Genomic DNA, 27,255 nt, shown 5'->3' with positions numbered 1-27,255 from the left:
GGTCTGAGACATTTTATTCCAAAAGATTGAAGCCTGATCCACTTGATGTGCAATTTTTAAGAGGAACTTTTCAAGAAATTTTGTGGTTACATTGCACGCAATTCTTTGGAGCAGCATGTTCCGAGACATTCTGAGTTACGGAAGACATTATTAGGGAAATTTCATAAGAAATTGTTCAGACAACCTACAGAAATTTGCTGTATGACTTTTCCAGAAATAAAAAAAAAATACAATTCCGGCAATAAATTATCCAGGATATTGAAGCACAAATACAGACGCTTTTTTACGATTTCCACTGAAATGTCTTTCTGCATTTTTTCAAAAGAATTTTAGAAGAGAATTCTTCAGAAAACCTGTAAGAATGCTATAATATAGAAATTCTACTAGAATATTTTATAAACACCACGCCAGATGCTAAGAGTTCTTGAATAACTGTTACGGTGTTATTAGTATTTTTTTCTGAAATACTCAGTAGTTGTAATGTCTTTAAAACAGAGGCTGGCTCGAAAGTCACTGGTTATCAGGCATGAGACTTCAGGGCTTAGAATGAATGTTTCTCCGTTAGTGCTGATAGAAATCCTTTTGGGGATCCACTTGAATGTTCTTAAAAGGGTTTTCATGATTTCACAGATATTATCTGCCAAATTCCACTGGGAAAATTAGAGTATAAATATTTGTATTTGTATTTGTATCTGTATTCACAGTTTTTTTTTTTTTTTAATTTTAGTCCCTTTCGTGGACACTGTGCAATGTCATGTGCGTTCTAGAATTTGATCGGTATGCTGCCTGCTGCTGATGTAGAGGTAGCTTCTCAGGAAACTTCTCCGGTAGATTTGACGAGTCAGCTCGGCAGCAGCAGCGGTTTGATTGGTATCGCGTGTTTTTCCGCACTTGGATCCCATGCGGGTTCCACAACACAAATAAATCGATAGACATTTTCCACTAGGTATTCCTCCGGCCGGACGGACGATTGACACGCGGAACCAAACGTGCCTCCACGCTGATTTCGACAATGTTTTGTTTCGGATCGTTACCCGGTGTTGCTCGCACATACCCTCCTCCCACCCTGATAGAGACTAGTGATGTGTTCTTTAGGGAATGACTTACCGATATAGGCGTACTTGGATGCGGAAAGGCCTCCATCGGGCCCTTGAGCTCGTCGGAGGCCAAACTCGAGCAGGTTGATATGCCGCCCGGCCACCATCCGGTATCGAGCCGCGTTGGTGGCCATCAAGCTGTTTTAGAGGTTGCGGGAAGAAACGAAACGGTGAACTTGAATTATTTGTCGATCAATTTCCGATCTGTTGTGGGATACGTACCTCGCGTAATTTACTAAGGTCAGCAGGGTTGTCTCCAGTAATTGCGCAATAATCAGTGGACCAGCCACTTTGATGAGCGGGACTCTGTCGGGATAATTATTACCAATTAAATATCAATAGAAATTGAGCACTTCCTACCTAGCCACCAACTTACCTGGGGAATGCAACCGAGCCCTCCTTCAGGGCGTACAGTGTGACGTCTTTCGCCGTTAGCTGGCCAAGGTACTCGAAAAACTCCTCCTCGATGCCTTGGGGGAGGGCATGTTTTAGGTATTCTATATCTGGACCCCCCAAGAAAACGAATCGAATTATAAATAAACTTGCTCAACCTTACCCAACAAAACAAACGAATCGCTTGATTACCTGTTTCCGAATAGTGGAAGTTTTCCATGAACTTCAGACACTCTTCTAGTCCGGCGAAGATTGTGAACTCCCCGTGGAATGGGTTGGTTCTGAAGAAGAGATCAAACACGGCGTGGTCGTCGATTTTGCCCGACTTCCAGTAGGCGTAGGCCATCGTGATCTGGTAGAGGTCTGGAATGGAAATGCGTGTGGGAAAAAAATGCATGATTAATAAGCCAATACTGGGACTACCGCCGAGTCATTTCGAGTGACATTTGAAGATGTAGGGTAAGTGTACCAATTATGGCTATAACACCAATTATTCGCCATAGTTGATTTTCACTCTTTAACGATGTAAATCATCAAGAAAAAATTTGTGAACAATAGATCACGTTCACAAAATATAGTCGCACTCATTTAAACTTCACATTTTCCTCCAATCATGGTAGAAATAAATCATTTTCCTTAAAATTTTGGCTTCCTTGCACCCTTTTCAGCAATAGTGTACCAGTTATGGCTAATCCCATAAGGAATGCATGCAAATAGTGCGAAAAGGAACCGAAGTTACAAAATGTAACCATAACTGGTACAGGGTTCCTATCACTGGAACACGCTGTAATAAATACTAAAAGTAGTTTTGGCTCCGTTTCTATATTTTTTCAGTAAAGTATGGAAACTAAACTGTCTTTTAACTTGTTGGTGACATTCGTTGGGGTTCTCGTTATTTTTGTATAAATAGCTTTCCTTAGGTAGTGCCATAATTGGTACACGCACCCTATAGCACATGGACAGAGAATTTCACATTTTTAAGTGCTTTGATTTATCGGTTTATTTAATGGATTAAAAAATAGTAAACAGTAGGGAAGTAGAACCATCTCGATAGGGCTATTTCTATTTTGGGCACTTTTCTGCTATACACTAAAACCCCGATTTACGCTCGCTTTATTTGCGCCGAACTGAATTTACGCCCCCCCTCCCCTTTTACGTACTAATTCCCAAATAGCACTCCCCCAATTTACGCTCCTTAGCCGTAAATTGGGGTTCTAGGTATTCAGGAGCAACTAACATGTGATACATTGTATAATGGAAATTTGAAGTCAAGGGGTTTCAAGGGCAATTCAAGGGGTCTCAGGGGCATTTAAAGGGCGTTACAAGGGGTTTGAGGGGCGTTTCAAAGCATTTCAGAGAGTTTCTGGGAGTTTCAGGAACACTTCAAGGGCGTTTCTACAGGTTTTAGGGGTGTTTGATAGCATTTGAGGGACGTTTCAAGGGGTTTTCAGGTGCGTTTCAGGGGATTTTTTGATCCAATTAAAGGTGTCCAAAGGGGTTTCAGAGACATTTAAAATTGATAATGATAATTTCAAGGGTTGTCGGGGCCCGTGGCGTAGTGGTCCACACGTTCGCTTCATAAGCGGATGGTCATGGGTTCAAACCCAGCCCCGGCACTTGCAATTTTTCGTCAGTTGCTCTTCCCCCCGAGAGCAGCTGACACCTGACCCTCTTTGGAGCATATGCTCTAACGGACCCGGAAACTTGGATATCGGCGAACCGCAACTCATAATGGACGACCCCCAATTGGACTGGAAAAGGAACAACAGCCACACATCAGCATCATCGTGCTCATCATTCTACTGTGGACAGGGTAGAAAAGTGAAAGCAGCAGAAGGCGCCAGTTCGAAATAGTTAAATTAGAATAGTATACATTTAGGCGCTGTACAATGGTAAGTGCAGCGTCCAATTGGAATCGCTCACGTAGTGCCCTAGTGGACAAAGGAGCTGTAAATTAGATTAAGTGATTGAGAATAAAAAAAAAATTTCAAGGGTGTTCCAATGGGATTACGGAGGTCTCAGGGGCGTTTCAAAATAAAAGGGCATTTCAGGGGCGTATTGTGATGGTATGTCTGAAATTCCTCTAAAACTTCCTGAAATGCCTCCGAAATCCCCCTAAAACAGATAGAAACCCCATGTAACGCACCTGAGACACTCCGTAACGCCTCTCCGTAGCGGCTCTGAATCTTGCCAAAAATGCCCTCAAACTTCATTTTTGCTCTGAAACTTCCTGGAATGCTTCAAAGATCCCCCTAAAACTCTCTCGGACCCCATGTAAAGCACCTGCGACCCTCCGCAAACCTCCAAAAACGCATCTTTAACACCTCTGAATCCCGCCAAAAGTGCTCTGAATGTTCCTGAAATACCTCTGAAATCCCACTGAAATGCTTCAGACTCCATGTAACGCACCTGAGAATCTCTTAAGTCGTCGAAAATGCCTGCGTAACGCCTCTGAATCCGTCAAAAGTGCTCAGAAACTACCTGAAATGCCTGGTCCCTTTAAAACCCTCTCAGACCTCATGTGACGCATCTAACACGCTCCAAAATCTCGTAAACTCCTCCGTAACGCTTTAGTAACGCCTTTGAATCTCGTCGAAGAAGCTCTGAAACTGCCTGAAACGCCTCCAAAATCCCCCTAAAATCTCCTCGGACCCCATGAAACGCACCCGAGACGCTCTGCAAACCCCCGAAAACGCCTCCGTAACGCCCATGCATCCCGCCAAAGGGGGCTATTTCATAACTCGAGTCGATTAATTCGGTTCGCCTACTATCACTGTCGCGTCGAGCAGAAAAGCTATTACAGAAATCAACTAGCTCGGCAGTCGACAGCAGAAGAGTGGTCGATTCGCGATTTTGACAGTTTAGTGAGAGCTAGTGAGAGGAACCTTGTTTATACAAGCGTTACACGAGCGGTCTCGTCGTTGAATGTTGGTGTCTACGGCAAACATGTCCAGCTGGATGATGCGTGTCTGGTAGTGGTCATGTGAAACCGGCCAACCTAATCTGGACCTGGAGGAGCCTTCATCGAGGACGTTTTGACCATGATGCCAAAGCTAGGTATGCGACGGCTCTATCTTCATGATTTTTCATATCCATCTCCTAGGACTTCCTCCAGAAATCTCCGGGAGTTCTTCCAGGTTCCTCCAGCGATTTCTCCGGAAATTCATCCAGGATTTCTTCCGGAAATTCCTTCAGCATTTCCTCCGGAAAATTCACCAGAAATTCCACCGGAAATTTTACCGGAAATTCCACCGGAAATTCCTCCACGAACTCCTCCACAAATTCTTTCATGAATTCCTCCGGAAATTTTTCCAGGAATTTCTCCAGGAATTCGTCCGAAAATTTCTCCAAGAACTCCTCCGGAAATTCCGCCAGGAATTTCTCCGGAAATTCTTCCAGAAATTCCTCCAGAAATTCCTGCAGGAATTCCTCCGGAAATTCTTCCTGGATGAATTTTTGACGGAATTCCTGAAGGATTTTCCGGAAAAATTCTCGGAGGAATTCCCGGAGGAACTCTTACAGGGTACAGGGTTCCTATCACTGGAACACGCTGTAATAAATACTAAAAGTAGTTTTGGCTCCGTTTCTATATTTTTTCAGTAAAGTATGGAAACTAAACTGTCTTTTAACTTGTTGGTGACATTCGTTGGGGTTCTCGTTATTTTTGTATAAATAGCTTTCCTTAGGTAGTGCCATAATTGGTACACGCACCCTATAGCACATGGACAGAGAATTTCACATTTTTAAGTGCTTTGATTTATCGGTTTATTTAATGGATTAAAAAATAGTAAACAGTAGGGAAGTAGAACCATCTCGATAGGGCTATTTCTATTTTGGGCACTTTTCTGCTATACACTAAAACCCCGATTTACGCTCGCTTTATTTGCGCCGAACTGAATTTACGCCCCCCCTCCCCTTTTACGTACTAATTCCCAAATAGCACTCCCCCAATTTACGCTCCTTAGCCGTAAATTGGGGTTCTAGGTATTCAGGAGCAACTAACATGTGATACATTGTATAATGGAAATTTGAAGTCAAGGGGTTTCAAGGGCAATTCAAGGGGTCTCAGGGGCATTTAAAGGGCGTTACAAGGGGTTTGAGGGGCGTTTCAAAGCATTTCAGAGAGTTTCTGGGAGTTTCAGGAACACTTCAAGGGCGTTTCTACAGGTTTTAGGGGTGTTTGATAGCATTTGAGGGACGTTTCAAGGGGTTTTCAGGTGCGTTTCAGGGGATTTTTTGATCCAATTAAAGGTGTCCAAAGGGGTTTCAGAGACATTTAAAATTGATAATGATAATTTCAAGGGTTGTCGGGGCCCGTGGCGTAGTGGTCCACACGTTCGCTTCATAAGCGGATGGTCATGGGTTCAAACCCAGCCCCGGCACTTGCAATTTTTCGTCAGTTGCTCTTCCCCCCGAGAGCAGCTGACACCTGACCCTCTTTGGAGCATATGCTCTAACGGACCCGGAAACTTGGATATCGGCGAACCGCAACTCATAATGGACGACCCCCAATTGGACTGGAAAAGGAACAACAGCCACACATCAGCATCATCGTGCTCATCATTCTACTGTGGACAGGGTAGAAAAGTGAAAGCAGCAGAAGGCGCCAGTTCGAAATAGTTAAATTAGAATAGTATACATTTAGGCGCTGTACAATGGTAAGTGCAGCGTCCAATTGGAATCGCTCACGTAGTGCCCTAGTGGACAAAGGAGCTGTAAATTAGATTAAGTGATTGAGAATAAAAAAAAAATTTCAAGGGTGTTCCAATGGGATTACGGAGGTCTCAGGGGCGTTTCAAAATAAAAGGGCATTTCAGGGGCGTATTGTGATGGTATGTCTGAAATTCCTCTAAAACTTCCTGAAATGCCTCCGAAATCCCCCTAAAACAGATAGAAACCCCATGTAACGCACCTGAGACACTCCGTAACGCCTCTCCGTAGCGGCTCTGAATCTTGCCAAAAATGCCCTCAAACTTCATTTTTGCTCTGAAACTTCCTGGAATGCTTCAAAGATCCCCCTAAAACTCTCTCGGACCCCATGTAAAGCACCTGCGACCCTCCGCAAACCTCCAAAAACGCATCTTTAACACCTCTGAATCCCGCCAAAAGTGCTCTGAATGTTCCTGAAATACCTCTGAAATCCCACTGAAATGCTTCAGACTCCATGTAACGCACCTGAGAATCTCTTAAGTCGTCGAAAATGCCTGCGTAACGCCTCTGAATCCGTCAAAAGTGCTCAGAAACTACCTGAAATGCCTGGTCCCTTTAAAACCCTCTCAGACCTCATGTGACGCATCTAACACGCTCCAAAATCTCGTAAACTCCTCCGTAACGCTTTAGTAACGCCTTTGAATCTCGTCGAAGAAGCTCTGAAACTGCCTGAAACGCCTCCAAAATCCCCCTAAAATCTCCTCGGACCCCATGAAACGCACCCGAGACGCTCTGCAAACCCCCGAAAACGCCTCCGTAACGCCCATGCATCCCGCCAAAGGGGGCTATTTCATAACTCGAGTCGATTAATTCGGTTCGCCTACTATCACTGTCGCGTCGAGCAGAAAAGCTATTACAGAAATCAACTAGCTCGGCAGTCGACAGCAGAAGAGTGGTCGATTCGCGATTTTGACAGTTTAGTGAGAGCTAGTGAGAGGAACCTTGTTTATACAAGCGTTACACGAGCGGTCTCGTCGTTGAATGTTGGTGTCTACGGCAAACATGTCCAGCTGGATGATGCGTGTCTGGTAGTGGTCATGTGAAACCGGCCAACCTAATCTGGACCTGGAGGAGCCTTCATCGAGGACGTTTTGACCATGATGCCAAAGCTAGGTATGCGACGGCTCTATCTTCATGATTTTTCATATCCATCTCCTAGGACTTCCTCCAGAAATCTCCGGGAGTTCTTCCAGGTTCCTCCAGCGATTTCTCCGGAAATTCATCCAGGATTTCTTCCGGAAATTCCTTCAGCATTTCCTCCGGAAAATTCACCAGAAATTCCACCGGAAATTTTACCGGAAATTCCACCGGAAATTCCTCCACGAACTCCTCCACAAATTCTTTCATGAATTCCTCCGGAAATTTTTCCAGGAATTTCTCCAGGAATTCGTCCGAAAATTTCTCCAAGAACTCCTCCGGAAATTCCGCCAGGAATTTCTCCGGAAATTCTTCCAGAAATTCCTCCAGAAATTCCTGCAGGAATTCCTCCGGAAATTCTTCCTGGATGAATTTTTGACGGAATTCCTGAAGGATTTTCCGGAAAAATTCTCGGAGGAATTCCCGGAGGAACTCTTACAGGGTACAGGGTTCCTATCACTGGAACACGCTGTAATAAATACTAAAAGTAGTTTTGGCTCCGTTTCTATATTTTTTCAGTAAAGTATGGAAACTAAACTGTCTTTTAACTTGTTGGTGACATTCGTTGGGGTTCTCGTTATTTTTGTATAAATAGCTTTCCTTAGGTAGTGCCATAATTGGTACACGCACCCTATAGCACATGGACAGAGAATTTCACATTTTTAAGTGCTTTGATTTATCGGTTTATTTAATGGATTAAAAAATAGTAAACAGTAGGGAAGTAGAACCATCTCGATAGGGCTATTTCTATTTTGGGCACTTTTCTGCTATACACTAAAACCCCGATTTACGCTCGCTTTATTTGCGCCGAACTGAATTTACGCCCCCCCTCCCCTTTTACGTACTAATTCCCAAATAGCACTCCCCCAATTTACGCTCCTTAGCCGTAAATTGGGGTTCTAGGTATTCAGGAGCAACTAACATGTGATACATTGTATAATGGAAATTTGAAGTCAAGGGGTTTCAAGGGCAATTCAAGGGGTCTCAGGGGCATTTAAAGGGCGTTACAAGGGGTTTGAGGGGCGTTTCAAAGCATTTCAGAGAGTTTCTGGGAGTTTCAGGAACACTTCAAGGGCGTTTCTACAGGTTTTAGGGGTGTTTGATAGCATTTGAGGGACGTTTCAAGGGGTTTTCAGGTGCGTTTCAGGGGATTTTTTGATCCAATTAAAGGTGTCCAAAGGGGTTTCAGAGACATTTAAAATTGATAATGATAATTTCAAGGGTTGTCGGGGCCCGTGGCGTAGTGGTCCACACGTTCGCTTCATAAGCGGATGGTCATGGGTTCAAACCCAGCCCCGGCACTTGCAATTTTTCGTCAGTTGCTCTTCCCCCCGAGAGCAGCTGACACCTGACCCTCTTTGGAGCATATGCTCTAACGGACCCGGAAACTTGGATATCGGCGAACCGCAACTCATAATGGACGACCCCCAATTGGACTGGAAAAGGAACAACAGCCACACATCAGCATCATCGTGCTCATCATTCTACTGTGGACAGGGTAGAAAAGTGAAAGCAGCAGAAGGCGCCAGTTCGAAATAGTTAAATTAGAATAGTATACATTTAGGCGCTGTACAATGGTAAGTGCAGCGTCCAATTGGAATCGCTCACGTAGTGCCCTAGTGGACAAAGGAGCTGTAAATTAGATTAAGTGATTGAGAATAAAAAAAAAATTTCAAGGGTGTTCCAATGGGATTACGGAGGTCTCAGGGGCGTTTCAAAATAAAAGGGCATTTCAGGGGCGTATTGTGATGGTATGTCTGAAATTCCTCTAAAACTTCCTGAAATGCCTCCGAAATCCCCCTAAAACAGATAGAAACCCCATGTAACGCACCTGAGACACTCCGTAACGCCTCTCCGTAGCGGCTCTGAATCTTGCCAAAAATGCCCTCAAACTTCATTTTTGCTCTGAAACTTCCTGGAATGCTTCAAAGATCCCCCTAAAACTCTCTCGGACCCCATGTAAAGCACCTGCGACCCTCCGCAAACCTCCAAAAACGCATCTTTAACACCTCTGAATCCCGCCAAAAGTGCTCTGAATGTTCCTGAAATACCTCTGAAATCCCACTGAAATGCTTCAGACTCCATGTAACGCACCTGAGAATCTCTTAAGTCGTCGAAAATGCCTGCGTAACGCCTCTGAATCCGTCAAAAGTGCTCAGAAACTACCTGAAATGCCTGGTCCCTTTAAAACCCTCTCAGACCTCATGTGACGCATCTAACACGCTCCAAAATCTCGTAAACTCCTCCGTAACGCTTTAGTAACGCCTTTGAATCTCGTCGAAGAAGCTCTGAAACTGCCTGAAACGCCTCCAAAATCCCCCTAAAATCTCCTCGGACCCCATGAAACGCACCCGAGACGCTCTGCAAACCCCCGAAAACGCCTCCGTAACGCCCATGCATCCCGCCAAAGGGGGCTATTTCATAACTCGAGTCGATTAATTCGGTTCGCCTACTATCACTGTCGCGTCGAGCAGAAAAGCTATTACAGAAATCAACTAGCTCGGCAGTCGACAGCAGAAGAGTGGTCGATTCGCGATTTTGACAGTTTAGTGAGAGCTAGTGAGAGGAACCTTGTTTATACAAGCGTTACACGAGCGGTCTCGTCGTTGAATGTTGGTGTCTACGGCAAACATGTCCAGCTGGATGATGCGTGTCTGGTAGTGGTCATGTGAAACCGGCCAACCTAATCTGGTCCTGGAGGAGCCTTCATCGAGGACGTTTTGACCATGATGCCAAAGCTAGGTATGCGACGGCTCTATCTTCATGATTTTTCATATCCATCTCCTAGGACTTCCTCCAGAAATCTCCGGGAGTTCTTCCAGGTTCCTCCAGCGATTTCTCCGGATATTCATCCAGGATTTCTTCCGGAAATTCCTTCAGCATTTCCTCCGGAAAATTCACCAGAAATTCCACCGGAAATTTTACCGGAAATTCCACCGGAAATTCCTCCACGAACTCCTCCACAAATTCTTTCATGAATTCCTCCGGAAATTTTTCCAGGAATTTCTCCAGGAATTCGTCCGAAAATTTCTCCAAGAACTCCTCCGGAAATTCCGCCAGGAATTTCTCCGGAAATTCTTCCAGAAATTCCTCCAGAAATTCCTGCAGGAATTCCTCCGGAAATTCTTCCTGGATGAATTTTTGACGGAATTCCTGAAGGATTTTCCGGAAAAATTCTCGGAGGAATTCCCGGAGGAACTCTTACAGGAGCTATTGGAGGAACTCCTGGAGGAACTTCTTAGGAAATTCCTGGAAGAACTTCTGCAGGAACTCCTAAAGGAACTCCTGGAAGGATTCCTGGAGTAAATCCTGGAGGAGTTTCCTGGAGGAAATCCTGGAGAAGTTTCCTGGAGGAAATCCTGGAGGAGTTTCCTGAGGAATTCTCGGTGGAATTCACAGAAGAACTGCCGGGGGAACTTCTTTGGAATATTCCTGGGAAAATTCTTGGAGGAATTCCCGCACGATTCCCCGGAGGAACTCCTGCAGAAACTTTTGGAGGAACTCTTGGAATAATTTCCGGAGGATTTTCGGGTTGAATCCTTGGAGAAATTCCCGGAGGTATTCACGGACTAATCCCTGGAGGAATTTTCGAAGGAATTTCTGGAGGAACTCCCGGAGAATCCATGGAGAAGCTCTTGAAGAAATTCATGGTGAAAAATCTGGAGGAATTCCCTGCAGGAATTTCTTGGAGGATTCCTGGAGAAATTCTTTAAGGGATACCTGTTTGAATTTTCGGAAGAAACTTCTGGAAGGACCTCTGAACTTTGCGGAGGTAACTTGTGGAAGAGGGCTCGGGAGCATTTTACGAGGAATCACCTGGAATGAATTTCTGGAAAAATCTATGATACCGTATTACCCCGCTAATACGACACTGACTGTTGTCGAATAACCGGGGTAAATTTTTAATTCGACAAACTGGTCACCCTACACCACCATGCTCATTGAAATTTGACTTTATTTTTGTTTGTGTTTTGATTTCCGGATTTGTTATGAAACATAATGAAACATAATGAAACAAATACTGTGGTGGTGCGAATGAAAAGCTCGTTCTTTCTACGATTGTTGCCATCCTCAGTTCATTCCGGTTGGCCGCCAGGTGGTTTGGGTGTCGAACAGCACCAACTCAGAACTTCCGGAATTAGCGGCTGCAAGAGGAGCTGCTGCGGGTGCGAGTATAAGCACAATATCAAACTGTTTTGGATTTACAGTGTACATCGCTGTGACATTTGAACACTTTTTAATTCGACGTATGTCGAATAAGCGGGGTACGAATTAAAAAGTGTCGAACCAGCGGGGTAAGACGGTATTAATTTCTGGAGGAACCCCTACAACATCCTGGAAACATGTCTAGAAGGAACTCTTGGAGGAATCCCCGGAAACAAATCCCCGTAAGAAACTCCTGGAGGAATCCCTAAAAAGAATTCCTGTGGGACTTTTCGGAGAAAACTCCTAGAGGAATCCTTGGAGGAATCCTCGGAATATATTGTTGGTAAAGTCACTGAAATTAATTACTGTAGGAACCTCCTACATGAGGAATCTCCTGAATGAATTCCGCATCAACAAGTTGTCTAAGAAATACCTTTAACAAAACCTGAGAAAAGTCGATAAAGGCATTTCCACAACATTTTTTCTGAGTCCAATTTTCTTATATTTTAAAGTTTTAAAGTTTTCTAAGAAACATAAGAACTACCACACAGTTTCATAGCTTTTCTGAACACCGTGAACCGATGGAAGACCTATACCGCGCTAAAGACACACGAACAAAGCCGCTGGATCAGATCAACTACCAAGCAAGTTTTGAAATACGGTGGAGAAGCACTGACTGGTTAGAGCACTACACTGGGTCATTGCCAAGATTTGGGAGGAGGAAGTATTACCGGAGGAGTGGATGGAAGGTATCGTGTGTCCCATCTACAAAAAGGGCGACAAGTTGGATTGCGGGAACTATCACGCGATCACACTACTGACCGCTGCCTACAAGATACTCTCTCAAATTTTATGCCTCCGTCTATCACCGATTGCAAGAGAGCTCGTGGGGCAATATCAGGCTGGATTCATGGGTGAACGCGCTACAACGGATGCAGAAATGCCGCAAATACAACGTGTCCACACATCACCTATTCATCGATTTTTATTCGGCGTATGATAAATACAATCGATCGAGACCAGATATGGAGATTATGCACGAATACGGATTTCCGGGTAAACTGATACGATTGATCAAGGCGACGATGGATCGAGTGATGTGCATAGTTCGAGTATCAGGGACACTCTCGAGTCCTTTCGAACCTCGCAGAGGGCTACGGAAAGGTGATGGACTTTCGTGCTTGATGTTTTACATTGCTAGAGGGTGTAATAAGGAGAACGGGGATAAACACGAATTAAACGATTTTCACAAAGTCCGTGCAGCTGCTTGGTTTCACTGAAGATATTGATATTCTAGCTCGCAAATTTGTGACGATGGCGAAAACGTACATCCGATTTTAGAATGCAGCCAGGCGAATCGGATTCGTCATTAATGTGTCAAAGACAAAGTAGATGATGGCAAAGGACTCTAGGGAGGAATTATCACGCCCGCCACCCCGAATTTATATTGACGGTGATGAAATTGAGGTGGTTGAAAAATTCGTGTACTTGGGCTCATTGATTACCGCCGACAGCGGCACCAGCAGAGAAATTCAGAGACGCATTGCGGCAGAAAACCGAGCTTACTTTGGACTCCGCAGAACTCTACGATCGAATAAAGTTCACCGTAACACGAAGTTAACTAACTACAAAACGCTGATAAGACCGGTAGTCCTCTATGGGCACGAAACATGGACCCTGCCTGCAAAGGACCAACGCGCCCTTGGAGTTTTCGAACGGAAGGTGTTGCGTACCATCTACATAGGAGTGCAGATGTAAGACGGATCGTGGAGAAGGCGAATGAATCACGTGCTGCATCATCTGTTAAGAGAACCAGCCATCGTCCACAGCCATGAAAGCCTAGTCGAATGAGAACGACTCCTACGTACAGCAGAGGACAATCCGGCGTTAGTCTGACCGGTAAGGTAAGTATGTGATGTTACAGTCCATACAGAAAATCACTACTGTAACGGCTGTAGGGGATAAGGACAGTTTGGACGATGCTGAATATCTCAAAAGTATAAAACAACGACGTATTGAAGCAAGGCACGTAACAAAGTAATGTAGAATAGATTAAATATCTACCTGAAAACATCTGCAGAACAAAGTAAGGTATAAGGTTTCTTTGTTGATCTCTGTAATTCTTACCAGGATCATTTACAAAAAGCTCCATCTTCATTATCTTTGACTAATGATACGAGTGCAATCAGACACAACAAGGAAGTCTTTTCACATTGTTCAGCAAACATTGCACCTCAGTAATTTAAATACCTAACTGATAAGAAGGTACCTAGCTAACAGAAAGCAGAAAGCCATCCGCAATTCGGCTCAAAGTCGGTCAAATCTGGGTTTCTTCCTCTTGGCGTAACGTCCCAACTGGCACAAATCCTTCTTCTCAGCATGGTGTTCTATGAGCACTTCCACAGTTGTTAACCAAGAGCTTCGTCTGCCTATGACCATTTTGCATGTGAATATCGTGTGACAGGCACGAAGCTACTCCATGCCTCAAGAAAATTTCCATTACAAGGAAATCGGACCCGCCATCCTCAGCATAGTAATGCTGAATACCCACGCCTTTACAACTGCTGCTATATGGGCCCTTCAGTCGGCAAATGCAAAGCTCGTATAGCAACAAAAACTCATCATTAATTGCCAAACAACCGATCATCACACAATAAGCAAGAGAGCTTTATCTCTTGGGAGTATGTAATCTTGACACATTATTTCATCAAGCATTCCGTCCCCTGTCGTCGCCGGGAGTTCTTATGCTGACGACGACCGTCCGATAAGATAAATACGTCAACGTGACATTGCGTATTATTCAATGAAACTGGCTACCCGCTCGCTGCAACAAATCCGATCCACAACCTTTGCACCGCAGCTCGCTACCAGCGGCGCACATCGGAAAATTATTGCCGATTACGTTTTTGTTGACAAACAATCCGATTCATTCAGAATTCAGCGTTCAGTATATGGCGCCAAACAGAAACGGACATCAGCAACATTGCATTGAGAGCGAACGTTTCGTGCCAAAGTGTCATCATGAACAGTCAATTGAGTCTCGGTCTTGAGTAGGTATGTATTTTTTGCCAGTCAGGTTTGATTCTGAGCTTTGCGTAGAGATGACAGGCCCCTTTCGGTCAGGCGGCCCGACAAGTACAACTCATTGATAGTGCCAGTGGGGCAGCACGGACGTCAACCACGAATAGATGTGCCGTAGTCCACATGAATTTGACATGTTTGGGAAATTGACACTTTTGGGCACTCTGACAGATCTGGGATGTGCACGACATTTGCGAATTAGTCATTACCATAAATTATTACTTAAATAAAACGTGTAAAACTAGCAAAAGGTTACCAACATTTTAGGGTGCAATCGTTCGAAATTACACGACAACGCGGAGATAGCAAATAAATCAGTAAGAAAATGTGTAATGCATAAATTTTCAGCAAAAACAATTTTAAACGTGTTTTTGTTGTGAGCTACGGGGATTTTGCCTTTCGCTGGCCCCCTGGATAGTGCTCAATCATCGTTTGCTGTCTGTGTCAACAGACATAGAGGGACTAATACAAGGGTAAAAGCATGGTCAGAGCGATTAGATCAGTTTACATATATTATTTTTTTGCACAGAGCAAGGTAGAGAGTAAATCCATACCCTTTGTTCATCTCGGACATACGTTACAATATGTCATGATGATGATGATCAGTTGTAGCAGCAAGGGTAAGATTTTCAACAAAAAACAGCTTATTTATTTGTTTGGGTGTTGATCAGGCGCCAGACGGTTGGCTCCAGATTGCGGTCCAGAGGACCTTTCTCCCAGTAACGGACGGTTTATTCAAAAATGTCTATACTCTCATCCACTCATGCAACTGAACATATACGATTTCGAAGGCAAACATTATAAAACAGCGAGAAAATTGATAAAACAAATATTTTCATCGGGCCGTCATAATTTTCGTAATGATCATGTATATTTTCATAAATCTGATCCAACTTTGTCATGCCTCATTAATTCAAAATTCATAATGTGCTTTATTAACTGTTTTAGTTTCCAAAAATGAGGATTTAAATAAGAAAAAAAAAATGATTCCGGATTCAAATTAATTCAAGTTATGCATAAAGCAATCGCTCTTGGACCAATTTACACGTGCATTGAATTTCATCATTACATCCAGAATCTAATACCATGCCTAACTCTACAGATTCCCTAATTTGGCTGATGAACTTCACGATGATGCAGCAAGAAATCATTAAACTACATTATGACATACTGATCAAGCTCAGATGAATTTATTAACTCACATTACGGTTTTATAAGGTTTCATTTGAGATCGAACGAGGACATTTTGAGTTTCATAATGTGAGTCAATGAATTCATGTGTGCTTGTTTTTGACTCCACAACGTTTTAAGAATACCGACCACTGAAACTGCCCAGTTTCCACGTGTTTCTTTATGAGTAATTATGAATATCTTACTTTAGCGGTATGGCTTAATTTCATAATGCGTTTTAATGTATTCCTTATGGTTATTTGTCTGAGTGTGCATTTGAAATTTCTGCGGTGATTATCTAGATATTTTTCAGTATTCTTTGGTAACTTTCTCAAGAGATTCACTGGAGTATTCTTACAGAAAATCCTTCAGAAATTCATGTAGGTACTATATTGGAATATTCAACAAGTATTTTATTGAGAATTTCTTCTTGGACTCTTTGACAAATTCCTACAGGAGTTTCTTTGAAAAAATCTTCAGAAATGCTTGATGAACTCCTGCAAGGATTCACCAACGAATATTTAGTTTATCCAGAGATTCCACCGAAAGTTCCTCCAGGAATTCACCGAAATTTCTTCACGGGCTCCTTGAGGGGTTTCTTTAGGAATTCCTGGTGAATTTCTGCAGGACTTAGTTGGGCGAATAGCTGCAGAATTCTCTCATGAGAATTTCTCTAAGCTTTCTTTCGCGAAATTTCTCCAAGCATTCTTTTGTGAATCCTTTCAGAAAATCATGGGAAAATCCTCCGAAGATTCATTCCATTGGACATTTCTCAACTGAGTGTTCATTCCGGGACATCCCGGGACAAGAATTCCCGGGATCGATGCGATTTCGTGATTTCCTGAATCCCGGGATATCATGTTTGTAATCCCGAAAATCCCGGGATTAATGGAATTTACGGCTTTAACCCTCTAATACCCAATCCCGCCTTTAGACGGGGTATAGTTTGAGCATTTTTGTAATTTTTGTTTCGTGGAAAATCATTTTTGTTATATTTTTGGCTGATATTTAGCACTGTTCTGTATATCTCAAAATGGTTTTTGGTGTTTTTTAAAGCGTATTTACATTTTTTAAAAATCATTGAAAAATTGATGTTTAGTCACCTTTTAGAAGTCATTGTTTGTTTTGTATTAAATCGCTACAATCAACATATTTTAAATTTTTCCCAAATCATTCTATCCTTGATTAATAGTTTAAGGGAATCGAATACACTCTAAAATTATTTTCCTTAAAATTACACGGAAAATAAAATTTTCTGTGAAAAAAATAATAAAATAATAATATTTCAAAATGTTTTCATCTCTAAAAATGCGTTCCCCAAATTGGCTGCCAGGAAAAATATAAAAGTGTGGGGATGGTCAAAAATAAAAATTAGAAAAATCAAAAACTGAAATTCCCGAAATCGAGAATTAAAAAGAATCATCTTCCAAAACATGTTTAAATCGAATTTAGATGACGAAAAATGATATTTAGATCAAAATCAAAAATTTGGGTATTAGAGGGTTAAGCTAAGTTTCCTATTCCCAAGTATGTAGAACGGGATGCAATACCGGCATTACATTTTTACCCTCACTTGCCATCATCGAACTGTTCAAGTCATTTTCAAACCGAATCATTACTTGATCACTACTTGTCCTATCTTGTGGCACAGTACTCACGAAGTGAAAACAAGCCATAAATTGACAAATTCCTAGGCAAAACTACATCTGACAATTTCAACTCTTTAAATGAAATATGTTATACCAGTAAACAGACATAGTAAAATTATGTCTTTTTGATAGACAATTTCTGACTTGCTACAATTACTTTGAAGATTTGTGAAGAAATCCATATGTTATAGAAGCTTTTGAAGAAATATGCCTTTTAGTGGAAGTCACTAAACGAGCCATTCCAGGTGCTCCAGCGTGCTAAAAGTAAACCTTTCTCTAATGCATTTAATAAAACAATTTGAAAGTGCTATGATTTTGTCTATGAGCATAAATGCTAGAGTTCTGCCCATATGAAAAATTCAGATGTAATTGCAGTGCAATGCCATGCAATTGTTTTTGTGGGGGAAAACTAAGTAAAATGTTAAACGAATCCACTTTCAACTGAAGGGTAGCAGAAAATGCATTTTATATTATTTTGATTGAAATTGTAAAAAAATACCGGGATCCCGGGATTTCCCGGGATTCTCTCCGAATTTTGTCCCGACAAGAAAAGTGGTCGGAAACTCGATACACTATTCTCAACAGATACTTTGCAGAATTTCTCCATGAAACTTTAACCCGTAAAACATATGGAGATTCGTTGTAGAAATTCGTGCGCAACTGCGCAAATCTGCGAGAATTTCTCAATGGTTTCATTGAAGAACTCCTTCAGAAATTTCTTCAGGAATGCTACTAAAAGGATTCTATCAGTAACCTCTTCGGGTATTTCAACGAGAATTTCTCCATAGATTCGGTGACAAATCAATTCAGGGCTTTATTTGAAAACTTTCCTGGATTTCCAATAATTCGTTAGGAAATCCACCGAGAACTTCTACAGGGATTTCATTAGAATTTCTTTAGTGATTCATAGAAAAAAATTCTCCATGGATGCTTGGATGCTTCTTGGGGAATTTGTAGAGTTCTTTTAGAGATTTCTTCAGAAATTAATCCAAAGCTTCTATTGCAAACTTCTCCAGGTAATTCACCGATGATTTTACATTTTTTTTAATTCAATTTTTATTTTTGTGTATTTTAACGTATGATAATTCTACACTACAAGATGGTTTTACTTCGGTATTCTTTGTGGAATCATTACAGATATTTTTTGTTGATTTATTTCAAGAATTTGTTTAGGAATGCTTCCAGAGATCCCTTTGGAATTTCCAGATTTTTTTTTGGAAATTCATTTAAGAAAGTGAGATTTTAGAAATGTTTTGAGAATCCTTTTCGGTAATTTATATAGATATTTTTGGTAGTACAAAATCTGTAATGATTCCAACAGGATTTCTTCTAGATCTTCCACCCGAAAGAAATTATCTTGGCATTATATAAAGTAATATTCCAAAGCATCCTGGAAGAGCCTGGTTTAATAATTGTAATAATTCCTAGAGGAATCTCTGATCAAATTCCTGTAGAAACTGCTGGAGTGAGTCTCAAAGGTATTTCTGGAAAATTGTTACGCAACATCTTGGAGAAATTTCAGGATAAATTGCTGAACAAAACCCTACACAAATTTCAGAAAGAAATCCCTGATAGACAGAGGAGAAAATTGGCAGACAAATGAGTTACAAAACGGAAGCTTAATTTGTTGCGTACTTTTCAACTATAGAGCTACTGATTCGGCACTGCAGTCTTGGGAAATTAAAACGGAGGTTTTAGATTTTCCCAAAGTTTCGAACCGAAACGAAAAAAAAAGCGAAACGTTGGGAAAAATCTAAAACTTTCGTTTTAATTCCCCAAGACTGCAGTGTCGAATTAGTACCTCTATGTATCGCAACAGTTGAACTCTTTTTATCCGTACTTTTCAACTCTTGAATAACCAATTGTTACTGACCCAAAATCGAAAGTGTGATCTTCAACTCGAAAATCTCAATGCAAGGACTAAAAATCTTTAAACTCATGGTGTACGATCTTTATTCTATTCTGTTCAAGTTGGGATAAACGTATGTCGCATTGGTCGGATTATCCCAACAAATGCAGGTTGCGACATTGTCATTATTGTTGCGCGATGGTTGAATTTTGATTCAGTGCTGGTGGAGTTACTGAAGAAAGCCTAATATAAGTCCTAAAACAATCGTTGAAGGAAACCTGCGATGCATTCCCAGTGGAATTTCTGAAGGAACTCTTTAGGCATGGGTTATTTTTGGAAGAATTCCTGAACACATTTCTCAAAACATCCCAGGAAATACTCCTAAAGGAATCTTTCGAGGAGAGAATCTCTCCTGAATAAATCCATGGTTAACTCCTTGAAGTATTTCTTGGAGAAAAAGGAATCTCAGGATAGGTGACCAGTGTCTGACTAAAAGCCTCTTTGATTAAGAAAAAAAACTGAAAGAATTCCTTTGAATGAGCTGCAGGCAGTACTTCCAGCTAGCATCTGGAAATTATGTGGAAAAGTTCCAATACAAATCGCTGAAGGAATTGCTCTAGCAATCCAAGTAGAAAACCTTGAAGTAATTCAAAATATCTTCAAGTATTCCTGTAGCGATCCGTTTAGAAATTCTTGGGTACACTCCTGGAAAAGATGGAATATTTTTTTGGAATTTCTGAAGGAACCTCTGAAAATTTTGTTAAAGAGATCCCGAGAGGAATTTTTGAAGGAATCACAAGAGGAGTTGCTGGAGAAATTCCCGGAGCAATCCCTGAAGGGATTCCTGGAGAAATTCCTAGAGGAATCCCTGGAAAATGCCTGAAGGAATTCGTGCATCAATTCTTGGACAAATTTCTGGGGTAATTTCTGGAGGAATCCCTGAAGAAATTCTTGTAAGAATTCCTAAACGAAGTCTGGGAAACATCACTGGAGGAATATTTGGAGAAATACACGAATGAATTACTGGAGGAATCTCTAGAGGAACTCTAGAATATCTTGTGGAAGATATTCGGAGAAATCCCTGAAGGAATCCCTGGATGAATCCCTCGAAAAATTCCTGGAGGAATTTCTAGAGGAATTCATGAAAGAATATATGAAGAAATTTCTGAAGGAACTCCTTCTTCTTCTTCTTCTTTATGGCTCTACGTCCCCACGGGGACTTGGCTTGCCTCGCTTTAACTTAGTGTACTCTGAGCATTTCCACAGTTATTAATTGAAGGGCTTCCTTTGCCTGCCATTGCATGAATTTGTATATTGTGAGGCAAGCACAGTGATACACTATGCCAAGGGAGTCGAGGAAAATTTTCCGACCGGAACGGGAATCGAACCCGCCGTCTCCGAATTGGCGATCCATAGCCTTAACCACTAGGCTAACTGGAGGAATTCCTAGACTGGAGGTTTTCGTAGAGAAATCCCTGGAGGAATTCCTGAAGGTTTTTCTGGAAGAATTCTTGGAGGAAATCCTGGAGGAATGCCTGGAACAATTCCAAGAGCAATTCAATGAGAAATCCCTGGAGGAATTCCTTCAAGAACTACTGCAGCAATTGGAGGCTGAATACCTGGAGGCATCCCTGGGGGAAGTTCCGGAGAAATCCCTGAAGGAATTACTGGAGGAATTCCTGGATAAATCCCAGGAGGAATCCCTGGAGGAATTCTTGAGGGAATTTTTGGAGAAATTCCTGGAGGAATTCCAGAGAAAATGGCTGAAGAAATCCCAGGAGGAAGTGCTAAGGAATCGCTGAAGGAATTCTTGAAAAAATTCTGAAGAAATCTCAAGATGAGTTCGAAGAGGAACTTCTGGAAGATTCCCTGTAGCAGTTCCTGAAGGAATCCCTGGAGGACTTCCTGACGAAACCCCAGGAGGAATCCCGAAAGCAATCCCTAGAGAAATTCCTAAGGGAATTCGAAAACAATTCCACAGGAATCACAAGAAGAGTCCCTGGAGGAATCCTTGGAAAAAAAATCAGTATTTTGAAACAATCCCAAATGAATCCCTAAAAGAATTCCCGAGGGAAAGCCTCAGGAAATTCTAGAAGAGATTTCAAATCAAATTCCTGACAGGATTTCTGTAGGAATCCTTGAATAAATTTCTGAAGGAATTCATGTTTGCAGTCTGAATGGGTCCACCACCCTTTTGGCCGTTCGTACAGCGGTAATGAAATTTAATCTTTACTGTTAAGTAGAACTGCATGCAGAGCAAGACTCAAGCAAGAATAGTGTCTACCTACATACATACATACAATTTATGTTTGCAGTCTAAACGAATTTTAAAATGAATTCTTGAATGAGCTGCTAATTTTTTTTGTAGAAAATTTTGATGGAATTCCTGGATTATTTTTCCAATAGTCTCTGGTATAACATTCTGAAAGAATTCTTGCAAGAAATTCTTGCAGAAATACTACGAATGATTCCAGTTGGAATTATTGGGACAATCTCTGGCGGAATATATGGAAAAATCCATGAAGAAATACCTGTAGAAATACCTGTAGAAATATCTAGTCATATTCATTTAAGCATCCCTGAAGAAATTCCTGAAGGAATCCTCGAAAAAAAAGAAGAAACGTCTAAAAATCTACCTGGAGGAATTCCCGGAGGAATGTCTGGTGAGTTCTCTAGAGGATGTTTTGAATTCTGATGAAATTCCTGGAGGAAAGATTCCGGAAAAACCCATGCTAAAATTACTGAAGGAAGCCATAGGAAATTTTCTGGAAGAATTCTTCAATCTATTGTTATCGATCTGTAAAAAATCCTGCAGAAGTCGCTCTAGGAGTTCGTCAACGGATTCCTGGAGAAATTTTTGAAGGAATTTTAGAGAAATATTTGGCAAAATTTCTGGTGGTTTTCGTTTTTGAAAATTATGGAAAAATCATAAATTATTAGAATACTACGTTTATTTCTTGAAAGAATTTCCCTGCAACCCTAAAATATCGGTAGTCTTAAGTTAGCAAATTAAAAAACATATGGTGGCCAAAGACTTCTCGCGGAATTCTTCCAGGCAGTCTTTCAGGAATCAGTGGAACATCATTGAACGTTTACCTAGGAATTCGATCACAAATTTTTCAACGGATTCTTAGGGAATTTCGTAAAATTTGTTTTAGATTATGTGCGCAATTTCTCCAGGGGTTCCTAGTGGAGTTTCGTTAGGAATTTGTTGGAAAATTCAGGAATTTAGCTACAGAGTTTATTGGCAATTTATCTGAAAATTACTCGACGAAGACCTCCAATAATTCCATTGGTAACTTTTTTAAGGATTTCAAGAATTTCTTCATAATTTAGAGGCTGTGGTTCCGGGGATATCCTGGGGAATTTCTTAGATAATAGAATTTGTAGAATTTCTTCGGCAGAAGGAGAATCAGCCTGCAGCTGAAGCCTCACTAGTATAGAAATAATAATAGCAACTTTTCGGCATTTCCTCCAGGGATTTTATCGAGGATTTCTTTAATGAACTTCCTAGAAAATTTTCATCAGAAGTTGGTATCAGAATGCTATACGACTACCTTCTTAGTTAAGATAATAACTTATGAATGAGGCAGCTATAGTTACTACTACAAATTAACCTCCGACAAGCTGATTAGCTAATGAAGTACAGTGACGTTTCGGTTTTATCACTAGTCGTTTTAATCACCACTCGCCCAAATCCACGGTTTCCAATTCGATTTTACCACGATTTTCATTTCGTTTTTATCACACTTGTTATAGAACATTCCGAAATCAATATAAAATCAATACAACATTTCCCAGTCCACTTAAACTGTGAAAAAATGCGAACTACCGCCACGCGGATCTACTTTTGAAATGCGGGGCTACTTTGGACACTTTTGAATATGGATTTTTTGAATTAAAAATATGGTTCAAATCTGTTTGATGTCTTTGGGACTTTTATGAAGCAATTTTTTCTCCTTCATTTGGTTGAAATTGTTTTTCAAACAGACGCTTTATTGCTTGTCAGGACGCGAAAAAACATCGAAAAAAAAATAAAATATATATAACGTATCAGAACATTTGCTCTGTATGCATTGTTGCTACAGTTCATAAATTTCAAAGGGTTAATCAATTCATTCAAAATGTATCAACGTAGCATAAACAATCGAATATTTGAATCGTTATACATTGTAAATGACCTTTTCACCTGAATAAAGGATTGATGGTCCCTTTTTAAAGGCTGTCTATATTACAACATCACGCTGATCATAATACCAAAAATAGCACAGAACCATCTAAAAACGCATATATTTATTGAAATCATGTATGATATAGTATGCTACAGTATTGGTACAATGTAGTTTTCTAAATAACGCTGGAATTTTAAATGCAATTTTGATATAGCTAAAAATGTCCAAAGTTCTATATGAGATGTGTCCGATTGGTGTATGAACAACTTTTTTGTTTATTAATGGATTTAGCTCAAATTTTGCATACATCCTACATACATACTCACGATTATTGTGTGTAAAAAAATGTGGAAATTTATTCACTTCTCTGCGAGTTATAATGTCATAAAATTGAAAAACCATGAAAAAGTGTATAAAGAAGCCCCGCACGACGGTACGACTCATATATTTTGTAACTGAATCTTTTGAATAAAAAATAATATTTATTTCTCTTTTCGCCAAATTCATGGCTTCGTATCACGGTGAAATTTTTTTAACTGTGATAAAACCGAAAAACCACTGTATCATCTTATCCAAACTTATGGTGTGTGTGGCGTGTATATTATCAAATTAGAAAAATTACGATTTACCTAATATCGGGACAGGGATAGTTTACTTTTACTGAGTTACAGTGGGCTCCGTGGCCGTGCGGTTAGCGGCGCCAGTCGTCTAGGCGTATCGTAAGCTTCGGAGTGTGGGTTGGATTCCCGCTCCAGTCGGTGAAAACTTTTCGTCGAACGAAAAGTTCATCACTGGGTGTTCTGTGTGTTGTCCGTTGTCTAATGTATGTAATGGGCATTTTTTTATTATCGTAAAAATTGGGCCGAAGGGTCTCAGATTTTTATGAAAATTTTTCCACAGGCTGGGCTCATGAATATATGAACAAATTGAGAAAAAATCAGGGTCACCTATTTTCCCGGAAATTCTTTCTTTTCCCCTGACACTACTAACTTTGAAAAATAAAACTCAAGAACGAAGCATCATAGAAACAAAGTTTTTTTTAGAAAATAAAAGCAAATTTTCTCAGAAAAAAAAAATATGAACTGGAAAAAGTTTTACACAAAATTTTTCACAGTTGAGAAAATTCGTAAAGAAAAGCCATTGTTTTCCGAACTAGTACAAAAATATCAAAACAATATTTTTGAGAAGGTTATTCCATAAGCTTTAATCGCTGAAATTTTTGGAATGCACTTTTTTTCGTTTTTGAGTTATGGCCAATTTTGTTGAAAAATGTCCAAATGTGTCATACATATAAGCCTTTTCTTTGAAAAATTATAACTCAAGAACGAAGCATCGTAGAAACAAAGTATTTTAATGAAAATGATAGCAAATTTTCTCAGAAATAAAAAAAACAAAAAATATGAAGTGGAAAAAGTTTTCAACAAAATTTTCCACCGTTGATTAAAGAAAAGCCGGAAAAACTATTCCCGAACTAGCGGAATATTTTCAAAAAATATTTTTGAGAAGGTAATTTCATAAGCTTTGATCGCTGAAATTTTTGGAATGGACTTTTTTTTCTTTCTTGAGTTATGGTCTATTTTGTGAAAAATAACCATGTACGCATATATTATATGGTCATTTTTCACATATTTGGCCATAACTCAAGAAAGAAAAACAAGTGCATTCCAAAAATTTCAGCCATCAAAGCTTATGAAACTAGGTACCTTCCCGAAAATATTTTTTTGAAAATTTCTTGCGAGTTCGGGCATAGTTTTTCCGGCTTTTCTTTATGAATTTCCTCAATGGTGGAAAAAATTGAAAACTTTTTCCTTTTCATATTTTTTTGGATTCCTGAGAAGAAATTTGCTTTCATTTTCATTAAAAAAACTTTGTTTCTACGATGCTTCGTTCTTGAGTTATGATTTTTCAAAGAAAAGGCTTATATGACACATTTGGACATTTTTCAACAAAATTGGCCATAACTCAAAAACGAAAAAAAAGTGCATTCCAAAAATTTCAGCAATCAAAGCTTATGGAATAATCTTCTCAAAAATATTTTTTCCGGCTTCTCTTTACGAATTTTCTCAACTGTGGAAAATTTTGTGGAAAACTTTTTCCAGTTCATAGTTTTTTTAGATTTCTGAGAAAATTTGCTTTCATTTTCTAAAAAAAACTTTGTTTCTATGATGCTTCGTTCTTGAGTTATGATTTTTTAAAGTAAGTAGTGTCAGGGGAAAACAAAGAATTTCCACCTGAGTTTTCCGAGAAAATAGGCGACCCTGAATTTTTCTCAATTTATTTTTTGTTCATATATCCATGAGCCCTGCCTGTGGAAAAAGTTTCATGAAAATCTGGGACCCTTCGGCCCAATCCCGTATGGTAATAAAAAAAATGCCCTAATGTCTTCAGTCTGTGCAGCCTTTGGCTGAAGACTGTGTGAATTGTCTTTTTAAAGCAGAATCTCTTTAAATTCTATTTGTATTTTGGTTTTGAACTTAGAATTGGCTTCTTTAGCGGTGTTGAGTTAATTCCAATCTGCATGACAAACTGAGCGGAGCTATCAAGCAGTTGCCTAGGTTAATTTTAGGTACCAATAGAAAGTTCTGAAAATCTGAATAAAATATAGTGGTTCAGAAAAGGATGCTGTTTCGTATAAAATAAAAAAAATACATTTTTCTAAATTAAAAATAAACCCAATTGTAGTTTTGTTATTCTTATTTTTTTACGGTGCGTGTTTTTTTTTGCTAATTATTACTTGTCATAATTTTTATGTGAAATTTAAAATATGCTCATACTTCCTATTGTTTAATATAATAAACTCTCTGATTCTAGTCTGTTCACTAATGTTACCTCTGCTCAATTTATAAACGTTCTTCAAAACTGCGATGGTCACATTTACTAGTGATCAGGCTTCGAAGTTATTTATTACCGTACACATTAAGAGAAAAACAACTAGGAGTTGATGCAAGAGCATACATGTTTAGCAGCTCATTGAGAAGAGAGAGTTCATAATTACGCGAAGATTATAGTCAATGGATGATGCAAGTAGCAAGTAGGTATGTAATAGCAATAGCCAGGCAGGACCTACCTGTTAGCAGAGGCTGGACGACGCTGTTGGAATAGTACCGATTCCAACTGTTCTTGCTGGCGGCGAACGCGCCGTCCTCCAGCACATCGACGCTGTTGTTGGATGACATCATGAAAAATTTACTTTGCTCTAACAGCTGACTAACTGGCTGTGAATATTTCAATTTTCACTAAAGAATTTTGCAAATCTTTGTGGGACCGATTTTTTTCCTGGCGTTTGGGACACTATCACTCTGCTTCAGCGCCAAATTTACCACCACTCTTGAGCCAATATTATCACTATTCGCGAATTACTCGGACGACCAACACTTCAACCGTGCGAGACGACACTTTCTTCTTTCTACCACGCGCGGCACGACGAAAATGTCGCCAAACTCTTCTTTTTTTGCACGAAACACCAGAATTGAACCAGACGCCGAAAGAGGACTGATAGTGAGACTCTACTATCAGCGTCAAATCGAAAAAAGGAACCAGTTCTTTTCCACTCACCGCGACCTAGGCGACAGAGGAGATGAGTGCGGTGTGCCCTTGCCCCAATCAGACAGAGAGATTGTGGGAGCTGCTCCAGCAGGCTGGATTAGATTATTTTTTGCGAACCGAACCGAACGAAATCGAAAGCACGACTGAATGTCAATGAAAGTTGCAATTTTGGTTTTGTGTGCGCTCGCATCGCCCAGAGAACGGCGTAGGTCGTAGTAGCCGCCAGCAGACCAGACAAACAACGAAAGAGGCAGTTGCTTTACTACGAGTACCGTTATCGGTGTGTGAGTGAGATGGCGGCAGCC

At 40.5% G+C, this 27,255-nt stretch overlaps 1 protein-coding gene across 6 annotated transcripts in view; it reads right to left on the bottom strand.

Moving 5' to 3' along the window:
• LOC109398697 (nicotinate phosphoribosyltransferase) overlaps nucleotides 1–27,102 on the bottom strand; it is an 82,614-nt gene extending 55,512 nt beyond the window's left edge. For 2 of the 6 annotated variants that reach the window (XM_062850672.1, XM_062850675.1), the window contains exons 1-6: nucleotides 26,960–27,073; nucleotides 26,472–26,849; nucleotides 1,683–1,853; nucleotides 1,474–1,600; nucleotides 1,320–1,403; nucleotides 1,108–1,235 (exon numbers count right to left, since the gene is read on the bottom strand). In XM_062850672.1, coding sequence (XP_062706656.1) covers nucleotides 1,108–1,235; nucleotides 1,320–1,403; nucleotides 1,474–1,600; nucleotides 1,683–1,853; nucleotides 26,472–26,583 — 622 coding nt within the window. In that variant the 5' untranslated portion in view covers nucleotides 26,584–26,849; nucleotides 26,960–27,073. Of the gene's footprint in view, nucleotides 1–1,107; nucleotides 1,236–1,319; nucleotides 1,404–1,473; nucleotides 1,601–1,682; nucleotides 1,854–26,471 lie in introns of all 6 variants that reach the window. The other 4 variants (XM_062850670.1, XM_062850671.1, XM_062850669.1 and 1 more) reach the window with 3 other exon arrangements.
• Nucleotides 27,103–27,255: the final 153 nt, after the last annotated feature.

Source organism: Aedes albopictus, chromosome 2 (assembly GCF_035046485.1).
Source record: "Aedes albopictus strain Foshan chromosome 2, AalbF5, whole genome shotgun sequence".
NCBI classification, from domain to species: domain Eukaryota; kingdom Metazoa; phylum Arthropoda; class Insecta; order Diptera; family Culicidae; genus Aedes; species Aedes albopictus.
The sequence above is the reverse complement of the archived record's forward strand: the minus strand, read 5'-3'. Positions and strand labels throughout refer to the sequence as shown.